This window comes from Poromitra crassiceps (assembly GCF_964638095.1).
Source record: "Poromitra crassiceps genome assembly, chromosome: 3".
NCBI classification, from domain to species: Eukaryota; Metazoa; Chordata; class Actinopteri; order Beryciformes; family Melamphaidae; genus Poromitra; species Poromitra crassiceps.
In genome coordinates, this window is record NC_139625.1 from 87031828 (window position 1) to 87044302 (window position 12475).

The 12475-nt window shown below is 47.4% G+C and overlaps 1 protein-coding gene across 1 annotated transcript in view; it reads right to left on the bottom strand.

The window, feature by feature from the left end:
* Positions 1 to 485: 485 nt before the first annotated feature.
* The window catches only part of ism2a (isthmin 2a), a gene marked incomplete at its 3' end in the record, with an annotated part of 46769 nt that continues 34779 nt past the window's right edge, over positions 486 to 12475 (bottom strand). The window contains exons 5-6 of the mRNA XM_083632453.1: positions 11665 to 11733; positions 486 to 1003 (exon numbers count right to left, since the gene is read on the bottom strand). Of these exons, the coding sequence (XP_083488579.1) occupies positions 486 to 1003; positions 11665 to 11733 (587 nt within the window). The remainder of the gene's footprint in view (positions 1004 to 11664; positions 11734 to 12475) is intronic.

Sequence of the window (12475 nt, forward strand, 5' to 3'; positions counted from 1 at the left end):
TCGACCAAACCCCTGACACTTCAACAAGGTTTTTCATTGTCTTTCCAATAGTTCCAACAGCAGTGTTCTGTCAGTTGTCGCTGTGCACAAATGCTGCTGCCTGTGTCTTCCATTGATATCCTCATAAGTTATGGCCTCTGTTTTATTAACAAAAGCGTCCCCTGACGCGGGAAGCCAACAGAAAGCAACACTCAGTCTTACAAATGCACAACAGCAACTCAGCTGGAAGAGTCCACCCCATGGCAGATGGGTTACAGGGAGGATTTACGTTTCGGGTTTTGCTAAACTCCTGCGGGACGGCATAGTGTTTGTGAGGACATGGCAGACGAGACAAACACCTGTTCTTCAAAGTGCTTACAGCCTGCACGGTTTCACTTCTGTGGCTGATGGAGATCTCACCTGAGAATCACCACGCACTCGTCTCTGTCTTCTCCCCCTACTGCTGTGAGCGCGTACGCCTGCTGTGCGCGCGTCCGCCCGGCAGGTCAGTACTCCCTCGCCTCCTTCAGCTCCGTCTGAAACACTTGTTCGGGGGGGTTCTCCACGCAGTCCAAGCCGTTATTGGGCGGCCTCACAGAGTGAAAGCGACTCCAGTCCCCTTTGCACAGGATCCAAGGCAGCACGTCCACCTTGTAATGCAGCTCGGGCGAGAACTCCGTGCTGATCAAGTTGGGCGCTCCCGCCCCTTTCCCCCGCGTTATCAATCTCATCTGATCATCGTAGCAACAATGCTGCGCGGCTAGCGTGGTGCTATCGTACGACAGCATGGAGCGGAGGCAGAATCTGGCTGAAGGCTTGTAGATGTCCAGGCGCTCTTTGGGGCCGCTGGCGTCCCTCCAGCGGTAGGTCTTGCCCAGCTTAGCGTCCAGGATGTTGACGGCGTTGTAGACGGCCTCAGAAGGGAAGGAGCAGGGGCAGCTGGCCAGCTCTGTCAGCACTTGGTGCAGATACTTTTGGAGGAAGTCGTTCTTGCAGCTTAACCACTTTTCACAGCTGTCGACGTCTGGAGGAGGAGAAGTGAATGAGGTTAGGATTCATTAAAAACAACAACAACAACAACAACAACAACAACTCTTGCAGCAGACCTGAGCCAGTTTGAAATTCTTCACAGACTTTTCTGGGAGTTTATCTTACACCAGTGCATTTTTTACACCACACACAATTTAAAACTACCGAAGAGGATTCAAGCCACATGTGAAAACATTTATTTAAATTCCGAGTTAAAGTCAGGATTCTTAGAATAAAGTCAGAATCCTGAAAATAAAGTTAGAATTCTGAGTTTAATGTCAGAATTCTGGGGGGGGGAGTCAGAAGACTTCTGAGATTGAAGTCAGAACTTTGAGTTTAAAGAGGGACTAAATTCCCAGAATTCTGGCAAAATACGGCTGCTGCTTGATTTAAAAAGAAAAAGCAGCAGATTCCATCTGTTAATTTGGTCCAATGCAACACAATCTGACTACAGGTGCTGTTGTAAAAAGAAGCAGAAGAGAGTCTCCTCTTGTTTTCACTATACTCTTTGTCTGCGCTTATATACACCGGAAATAGCGGAAACAGTTACGCCGCCATTATGGGCGTTTTCAGTGAAATTACCTACATTGAAGTGTCAATAACTAAAGAACAGATTAAGATAGATTCAAACTTTTTTTTTCTATGAAAGTAGATGTTCCCTTCTTTCCTTTGAGATATTCGGTGTTTACATAGTCATAGAAGAAAATATTCTGTGGGAGTTGGAAAATCTGTGAAAAAACTGATCAGAAACCCTGGAAGTGGTTGTCGACTTTTCCTTTCAAACTCTGGTGGGGAATGAGTTAATGTCAAAATTTTGAGGGAAAAAGTCAGAATTCTCAGATTAAAGTCAGAATTTTCAGATTCATGTCAGAATTCTCAGATTAGAGTCAGAATTCTGAGAAAAAAAGTCAGCATTCTGACTTCAGAAGACATCAATAGACTTCTGAGATTAAAGTCAGAATTCAGAGTTTAACGTAAGAATTTTGAGGGGGGAAAAGTCTGAATTCTCTGATTAAAGTCAGAATTCTCTGATTAAAGTCAGAATTCTCTGATTAAAGTCAGAATTCTCTGATTAAAGTCAGAATTCTGAGGAAAGAAGTCAGCATACTGTTTAGAGAAATATCTCATTTTAAACTAACATTAGATTAGACTGTTGTGATGTCATTATTCAGTTTTAATCATCAATATTTGCCCCTTTTCTCATTAGGCTAAATACTGTATATTTATTGAACGATCTTTGACAATTATTTGTGCTGTTGTGGTTATTAGCTTAGTCACTCACTTCTACACTAGCTTCTACATTGCTGGTACTTCTCTTAGCTAAATCTTGCTTCACCCAAAATGTTATTCACATAAAAAGACTAATCCACAATGCTAATTCTTTGAGAGAACTGCATGTTGACAGGGAGACATCAAATGGTTTTCAGTGTTTTGCTACCTACAGTATAACCTGTGATAGTGGTGTGTGTGATCAGCTCACTGCCATAACACTCACACAGCTCTACATGACAGACATGTAAACAACACATGCTAACTTTAGCTGCCTGGTACAAGTAGCCAACTATCTTGCTATGCATAACTAACAGCATTTAATTGTCACATGTTTGAAAATGAGATTGATGCTCTACTACTAATGACCGCCATTAATTTTGCACACAAAAAGGGGGGCGGGGGCAATTGCCCCCTCAGATTCAATGGGCATGACGCCTCTGGATGTTGTATGAAATTTCAATGTCTGCGATCCCTAGATTTTTGTGACATCAAATTGGGGTCACAAGCCAAAGAAGGTTGGGAACCCCTGTCTTACACAGTGCATCAAACATCTTGATCTTGCCCCCAGGCAAAGTTAGGTGCACATTTATATGATTTTCTTCAATTAAGGGGCGTACTGTATTTGTGAAGAGCCTGTCATTCAGTGCACAAACGGCTTCCAGCAATGCAATGCATACCATGCTGCAGTTCAAGTTGGAGTAGAACAAAGTGAAAAATAACCAAGGGATTTACAAAACATGCGGTTTGAAATGAGAGAAGGGGAAGATTAAAAAAAGAACCAGTGATGTCACTGCATTGTGAATGACATCACTGGTCCACAACCTAACTCAAATCAACTCTCAGTAACTGTCTAATAAAATGCCTGCAAAACTGTTTACAGTTTTCAGATATACTATGAAGCTCTCCTTTAAGGTGATAAGTGTGATGCTTGCCCTATCTGCCTTTTAAGAGCAAGACTGTTATTAATAATCTGTTATTTTGGGACTTTTATACAAATCCCCTATTGGAGAGGTTTGGCAGGACCCAGCTGGTTGAAAGGCAGCCAGGGGGGATGGGTTCCCACCATCAGCTCTCTCACTTGCTAGAGGGGTTTGATCTGGGCTGGGCCCAACTCCACCGAGGGGAGGCACAGCACGGCCCAACTCCACGAGGGGAGGCACAGCACGGCCCAACTCCACCGAGGGGAGGCACAGCACGGCCCAACTCCACGAGGGGAGGCACAGCACGGCCCAACTCCACCGAGGGGAGGCACAGCACGGCCCAACTCCACCGAGGGGAGGCACAGCACGGCCCAACTCCACCGAGGGGAGGCACAGCACGGCCCAACTCCACGAGGGGAGGCACAGCACGGCCCAACTCCACGAGGGGAGGCACAGCGTGGCCCAACTCCACGAGGGGAGGCACAGCGCGGCCCAACTCCACCGAGGGGAGGCACAGCGCGGCCCTACTCCACCGAGGGGAGGCACAGCACGGCCAAACTCCACGAGGGGAGGCACAGCGTGGCCCAACTCCACGAGGGGAGGCACAGCACGGCCCAACTCCACGAGGGGAGGCACAGCGTGGCCCAACTCCACGAGGGGAGGCGCAGCGTGGCCCAACTCCACCGAGGGGAGGCGCAGCGCGGCCCAACTCCACCGAGGGGAGGCACAGCACGGCCCAACTCCACGAGGGGAGGCACAGCACGGCCCAACTCCACCGAGGGGAGGCACAGCACGGCCCAACTCCACCGAGGGGAGGCACAGCACGGCCCAACTCCACGAGGGGAGGCACAGCACGGCCCAACTCCACGAGGGGAGGCGCAGCACGGCCCAACTCCACGAGGGGAGGCACAGCACGGCCCAACTCCACGAGGGGAGGCACAGCACGGCCCAACTCCACGAGGGGAGGCACAGCGTGGCCCAACTCCACGAGGGGAGGCACAGCGCGGCCCAACTCCACCGAGGGGAGGCACAGCGCAGCCCTACTCCACCGAGGGGAGGCACAGCACGGCCCAACTCCACGAGGGGAGGCGCAGCGTGGCCCAACTCCACGAGGGGAGGCACAGCACGGCCCAACTCCACCGAGGGGAGGCACAGCGCGGCCCAACTCCACGAGGGGAGGCACAGCGTGGCCCAACTCCACGAGGGGAGGCACAGCGCGGCCCAACTCCACCGAGGGGAGGCACAGCGCAGCCCACGCTCCGGCTCCACGCACGGCGATATCCCTCTCAAGGGTTTGCGGGTCCAGTGAGCCCGTCGGCTCTTCCTGTAGGTATGAACCTGAATGGTATCTGGAAGCTCGCGTTGTTGCAGGTGTGTCCGTCAAGACTCGGGCTGCGTTCCAATACCCATACTTGTACTTCTTTCTTCTAGTATGTACTGCCGCTGCCCTCACATAGTATGGATTGTAGTGTGCAGCATGCATGCAAAATGCATACTATTGGGACACACTACATCTGTCGTGACATGAGCTTCCTGAACTCCGACCTCTTGCTCACTTCCGCCGATGTCCGCAGCGCCACATTTGAGTTGTTTGTGCTCAAAACTGTCAAAATGCCTGGCGATGTAAATACATATTTGAGAAGCAGCATCGCCTCTCGCCAAGCTCTCCAGGGACGTGCGCACCGTCGGAGGCTCCGGAGAGCTCTGTTGCTGTTATATTGTAATGTATGTTGTTGTTTCTAATAAACTGACGCGATGATACTTACATGCAGTCTCATTCTTAACAGTATAATAACGTGCATATTTCGGTCAGTGTTTTTATCATAATCACGTGTTCACGTAAACAATAACACGCATATAATAGCCTGTATGAACTAGTCACCAGTAGGCATAATTAGCCCCCTTCACACATAGCTGTTGCTGGCAGATGTTTGTTGTTAAATATATTTACAGCTCAGCAGCTGCTGTCACTGTATTCTGTCTGCACGTGAAGCAGCCTTATATTCACATTACTTTTATTTGTAGTGTAGCCTACATACTTGCACATTCTTAACTACATTATATTTGACTTTTACTATATTTCTAGATTCACTAGTGTATACTGCTCATACCTGGCCCATGGTGTATTCATATCCATTCATTATATAGCACACTTACACCACTGCCTATAGCCTACTGGCAGAATCTTCTATATTGTAGTCATAGTTGAACCCTAACATTGAATCAGTAAGCTACTTATACTCTTTGCAATCATAATAAAATTGAATGTTGTAACCATATTCTTGCAAAAACTGTATATGTGACAGTATATAATCAGATCATTGCAGCCCTAATATGTAGTGCAAGTATCTCAAATTAAATAAACCATTGTATGAAAGGAAGTGTAGCTGTATCACCATCATCATCATCAGTATTGGCATAATTGAGATTAGTTGTAACAATATAAAACAGGCAGAATTGGATTTTACAGGAATTCTAATTAGGCTTTTGCATAATATTGGATTCATTTATTTAACAGAACATCCACGCAACATATGCTAACCCCAACCCCAACGTGCCCATCCTGCGGCTGTTTTTGGATGGGGAGTCTGACCTCCGCCGTGACCTCCGGATGAGCAGGGAGTCGATCGCTGCACTCACAGCTGCTCTGACCCTTGAGGCTGACCATGGTTGGGTGAAGGATATCCACGTCCTCACCTTCCTCTTCTGGCTGGCCCATGCAGCATCTTATAGGGTCGTGTCAACAGCATTTGACATCCCCAAAACGACGGTCCACAGGATGGTCCACAGGGTCACCTGGGCAGTGGTTGGGCTCCTGAAAAGGACCATTCGCTTTCCTCAAGGGGGCGAAATAGATGTGGTGGGTGATGGCTTCGCCCGGTTGGCACGTTGTCCTCAATTCAATGTGGTAGTCGGTGCCATAGACGGGTGCCACATTCGAATTAAGCCCTGTACAGCCGACGAGAACTGCTACCTCAATAGGAAGCTTTTCTATTCCATCCAGCTCCAGGCCATCTGCGACCATCGTGGGAGGTATGTAGATGTCTGCTGTGGCTTTCCAGGCTCTGTCCACGATTCTCGTGTGCTAAAGAACAGCCCTGTGTACCTCCAGCAGCAGTACCCACCAGATGGACGGTGCATCATAGGGGATGGCGGGTACCCCTGTCTGGCTGCCCCCATCCGCTTGTTGACACCCTACCGTGCACCTAACCTGAATCCTGTGCAGGCCAGGTACAACAGCGTGCTGTCCAGGGCCAGGAACATCATTGAACGTTCATTTGGAATGATGAAGACGAGATGGAGGTCCATCTTCTTTAAGACCTTGGAGGTGAGCCCCACCTTTGCCCCAGCTGTCATCACCTGCTGCACCATCCTGCACAACCTCTGTATAGACAATGGTGACATCATGGAGCCTGAGGAGGATGAAGCAGGGGACGATGGGCCAGAGCCAGAGCCAGAAAACAGGGCACAGGAGCCTGGCGAGCGTGTCCGAGATCTCCTGGCTGCAGCAGTGTCGGCCCCTCTCCACTGCATTCCAGCTCTGCAGGAGCATGATTATTAGTTTATGGATTATTATATATATATATATATTATATTATATTATATTATATTATATTATATTATATATATATATATATATTATTATTATATTGCCTTACCACACCCAAACCTATGTTAGTATGTTTTTGTTCTTTGATTCATTTAATTAATGGGAAGATGGTATTCATTTATGGAATAACCACTATGCATGATTTTGGACATGCAATAATTAAACATCTTCCAATAATCAGTCATGACTTGTGTATTGTGTTCCATGTGATCCATGCTTCACTTTGTCCCACATCTAACCTTGAAGTCATGTCAACAGTTACACCGTTTCAGTGCCCCTGTCAATTATTCAACACTCAGTACACCCTATATTGACTGAGTCATAATGGAACACATAATAGATAGGTGAGTTGAGTAAACAATATATTTATTCTGTGCAATGCATACATGAAACTGTTTCAAAAAGGAAACATAAAAACATCAGCTATGTAAAAACGTTTCTTGAAGGAAACATAAACAAATCAACTGTGTTGATTGAAAGAAACTTGAAAGGAAGCTGGTGAACATAAACTAGCTGATTAATTTCTTTAAAAGGAACACATGACTTAAATAAATAAATAATCATAAATAAATCAAACTTTCTTGGATAACGCTTCCATCAGAGCCAAGAAACGCTCCTCTCTCCTCTCCTCTCTCACCCTAGCCTCCTCATCTCTCCTCCTCGCCTCCTCCTCTCTCCTCTCCTCTCTCGCCCTAGCCTCCTCATCTCTCCTCTCTGCCTCTGCGTACCGCTCATCATCCCTCTCCTGAAGCTCCCGCTCTCTCCTCTCCTCTTTCTCCTCCATCTCCCTCAGATAGGCAAACATGTCACCCTCCTCCCTCCCTCTCTTTCTTGGCCGGGGCCTGGGGCAGCTGTCCTCAGGCACCTCTGGATTAGAGACAGAGGGGGGAGAGACAACAACAGTGTCCTGGCCTGCTGATGAAATGAGCAGTGGTGGGCTGATGGATGGCTTGCTCCCCAGAGCTGCATCCATCAGCTCATACCACTTCCAGGACGCTGCTGTTGTCTCTCCTCCCTCTGTGTTTATCCCTGTTTTGGGAGACTTCAGCTCCTGCAAGAACAAGAGAATTCATGTTACTAAAGCATAGTGAATAATAATCAAACGCAAAAACAGAACCCTGTAACTGACCTTGTATTTCGCCTTCAGATTTTCATATTTTTTTTTCACCCAGACAGGCTGGACCTTCCCCTGGAGGCTGTTGTTAACAACAAACGTCCTAAGAGGAACCCAACAAGATTAAAGATGTATATTGTCACTCCGATTATACTTGTGACATTATTTTGCTGGGAGACTGAAAAGACAGTGAGAAGTGTAGGATGTAGCATCTACAGTGAACAAAACAGAGTATGAATTATATGAATTAGCTGTTAAGCATATGTATATAAGGTATGTGATATAAAAAGAAGTAGCAGAAAGTATGAGGTATAAAGCAGTATTATGTACAGTAGTATTATAGCAGTATGAGTCAGGCTGAGTGATACTGATTAACTTAACTGTAACAGGCAGTAGTGTGTTCCATGAATAATTGGCTTACATGCATAAAATGCTCCTTTTATCACATTTCAGCACATAATAATGGCACTCACTCGTATCCTTTCATGGCAGCATTTCTCTTCCCAGTGAAGAGCTCCTCATTCTCACTCCTCCACTTGATGAGGAGCTCAGTGTGTTCATCCAACCCTAACATTAGAAATAGATTATTTTCCAGTGAGAAAAGGCAGACAATGTTGATGACCGACCAGTAAATTGTTTAACAAACTGGCGAAATTACTTAATATCCGAGTGCATCATCACTTAATGAGGTGAATTGGTATGTCTAACAGTCATACATTAAATAGTAGCCTACTTACACTTGAACGGACTGCTGTCTGTCATCTCTCCGCTTGGCTGCCTCTGCTGTGAGTGCCACGAGTGTTCTGTTGTCTTCCGTGTCGGCGTCATGGAGGTGGGCGTGGATTATACACGCAGCTCAGTCAGCGCGACGTAACTCCAGTAGGTGGCGGTAATGCACAAAAAGTTGTTTGCCAACCGCCATAAAACATTAGAAGAAGAAGAACTTCCGCTGCGCAAAGGATTGTGGGGAAGTTTGGCTGGGTGTAGCATGCATCGATGCATACTCCGAAAAAGGGGCTGATGTAGTATAACATCCTGGTACTCTTGGCATACTGCATCTGGCATACTAATGTATTGGGACATACTAAATCTTTTTTTGCCTACTAAATAGTATGGAAGTATGGGTATTGGAACGGGGCCTCGGTCTAATCTCTGGGTGATCTCTTCCTCGTTGTCGAATATCGAAGCCATGGACCAACGACCCACAATGGTCCTGGAGCGAGGGCCTCTTATAGCTTTTGCTCGCCTGGACATATGACATCACTGATGATGGCATAACTCATCTCATTCCCAGCTAGTGATGTCACACTTTAAGGCACTTGTGATGTCGCCGATGGCATTGTGATGTCATCTTGCGGTGATGATGTCATCAGAGAAGTGTCATCCAGAAGCGGCCAGGAGCCTAGCCGGACCCAAATGTCCAGAATCATTTTCTTTCATCTCTTTCACCAGGAAATACTTTGGCTGCAATAAAAGTATCGGCTCTCAGGTGTATTAAGATGTAAGATGGCTTTGATTAGTGAAAGGAGAGTGCCAGTTGGAAAAACATTAGTCAAAATCTTTTTTCTTTGAATGCCGGAATCCTGGCGGAGAGCGGGGGGTCAGAATACTGCCGTGTGCACAAACGCATCAAATATAACAACCCGTTTCTGCTTGTGGTCAAATTAAAACCTATTCTCTCTGTTAGTTTTCCATAGTGGACGGGGGGCTTGAGAGAGGGGGCGATGTCAGACACTATATCATGTTCTCCCTTTCCTGGTGTATTGTTATGTTTGCAGAGCGAAAAGAAAGAAGCATGTTCACTGGCCGGTGCTTAGCGGCAGCACTGGCCGGTGTTTAGCGGCAGCACTGGCCGGTGCTTAGCGGCAGCACTGGTCGGTGCTTAGCGGCAGGAGAGCAATAAAACACAAACTCAAAAGCAATTCAAACACTTGTGGGAGCAGCGGCCGGTGTTTCATTCTGTCTTTGACAGCCTCGACGGAGCCGTCCTTCAGGCATGCTGGGAAGGGAGCTTTACAAATATCCAAACTAGGCACTCTCAGTTTTAAGGCCTTTTTCACAGCAGCCATTTTGTGTCTATTGGCCCATTTCCACCGCTGGTATCAGCGCGGCCCCGCCCAGCTCGTCTCACTTGTTTGTCTCATTCCACCGATCAAAAACAGCCCGGGTTGAGTCGGCGTTGAGTCGTGCTAGTTTTGGTCCCTGCTTTGTTGAGGTTCCAGCGCTGTGAACCCGGTACCATACCGTGACGTGAAAACACTGCAGACGACTGATTGGTCAGGCAGAATCGTGTTTACTGTCTACTGTCAATGCTGGATACCAGTTTAGTGGGGCTTACCATCTCTTCTGTTATTTCCATCAGTCTTTTGTGTTGCTGCCTTCGGCTCTGGTGAAATAAAATCGATCTCCTTGCTCAGCTTTAACATGACGGTGGTTTTCAATTGTTTTGAGAGAGAAAAAGTCCGCTCCTCGGGAAGCCCTTTATAGTTGCGTGTAACGTCTGCTCCGCTAGGCCGGAGGCGGGGGTTTAGCGAAGCCGCGGTCTTGCCTGGTGAGTTGCCGCCGGGGTAGAGGCTTCCCTTCTGCCCATAGCGCAACTCCCGTTCCCCGCGCAGTGCATGCATGTGAGTTTGAGTAACAACAAAGTGATATCCATTCTCCTGGCCGATTCTCACATTTGCCCATGTACACTGTAGGTCATTTACAGGTACCAGTATTTCATAACCAGTTTTAAAGTTCCGTGTATGGATTTAATTTTAACGTTATACGCTATAGCCTACTTCAGCTAATGGGCGGAGGAGGGCAGATATGCGCGAGTAAACTTGCTATGGAAACAGAGTCTATATCAAGTAGAGACGAGTAAGACCAGGTCGAGTAGAGCTGTACTGTGCTGTTATATGTGGTGGAAATGAGCCATAAAAGGCAGGGTAAACACAGGTGCAACGAAAACATTAATGAGGCTTTCGAACTTAGCAGATTGGAATCACATTTCAACCTACCTCCAAGTTGCAAAAATCGGATTTGTTGCTGTTCACGCTTAATAAAATCAATCTGGATACAATCTGGATATGCCACAAATAGGCAAAAAAAAAATCTGATTTAGCAACCCACCACTGAATACGGTGCCACCACCACTACCCCATCTAATACCCATTTTCCATTGGCACTTTTGGCTATGCTGATTTGCGTTTAGACTACCAGTTTAAATGCACGAGCTGTGCCAAGCCACGCCAGACATGGACTTTCTCCAGAGTGGGACCAAAGCGTGCCAGACACATCTCCAAGCGGGGTGTGGGGACGTCTCACCACCACAAGACAACCCCCACTTCTCCCCCTCAAACAAGAATGTGTTGCGAGACATTTCGGCCACAGGAGCGCTATAACATGCAGCGAAAAACGATCCTCCTGGCCACCCCATTTGACCTAGACACTTGAAATGTGGCATGTAGCCATGGTCGATGGACATGCATGAACAAAGTCATCATTTGGTTTAATAATCGGGTAAGAAATGGCCGTTATCAGATTTTGACAAAATTCAATCTACTAAACTCTAGTAGATTGAATTTTGTCAGCATTGGTTCCCAAACTGTGGTCGTGGTCCGCGGGGCTCCGCTTGGTGGTCCGCCAGAGAATTGCCCCTTTTTTTTTTTTTTTTACACACACACACACACACACACACACACACACACACACACACACACACACACACACACACACGCACACACACACGCTGTACATACTAGTGTCCAGAGATGGGGTGGTGTTGGTCGTCTGGGTGGGGGTCAGCTCAGTCACTGCATTCATGTTGTCTGAAAAGCAGAGGGAGAAAGTGGTCTATTCTAATGCTTTCATCATCATATGTTCACAAATGCCACATGCACACACTGTTCCCAGGAAGCAATATCCCCCCAGAACTACATGTTCCCAGGAAGCAATATCCCCCCAGAACTACATGTTCCCAGGAAGCAATATCCCCCCAGAACTACATGTTCCCAGGAAGCAATATCCCCCCAGAACTACATGTTCCCAGGAAGCAATATCCCCCCAGAACTGCATGTTCCCAGGAAGCAATATCCCCCCAGAACTACATGTTCCCAGGAAGCAATATCCCCCCAGAACAACATGTTCCCAGGAAGCAATATCCCCCCAGAACCGCATGTTCCCAGGAAGCAATATCCCCCCAGAACTACATGTTCCCAGGAAGCAATATCCCCCCAGAACTACATGTTCCCAGGAAGCAATATCCCCCCAGAACTGCATGTTCCCAGGAAGCAATATCCCCCCAGAACTGCATGTTCCCAGGAAGCAATATCCCCCCAGAGCTACATGTTCCCAGGAAGCAATATCCCCCCAGAACTACATGTTCCCAGGAAGCAATATTCCCCCAGAACTACATGTTCCCAGGAAGCAATATCCCCCCAGAACTACATGTTCCCAGGAAGCAATATCCCCCCAGAACTACATGTTCCCAGGAAGCAATATCCCCCCAGAACTACATGTTCCCAGGAAGCAATATCCCCCCAGAACTACATGTTCCAAGGGAAGCAATAT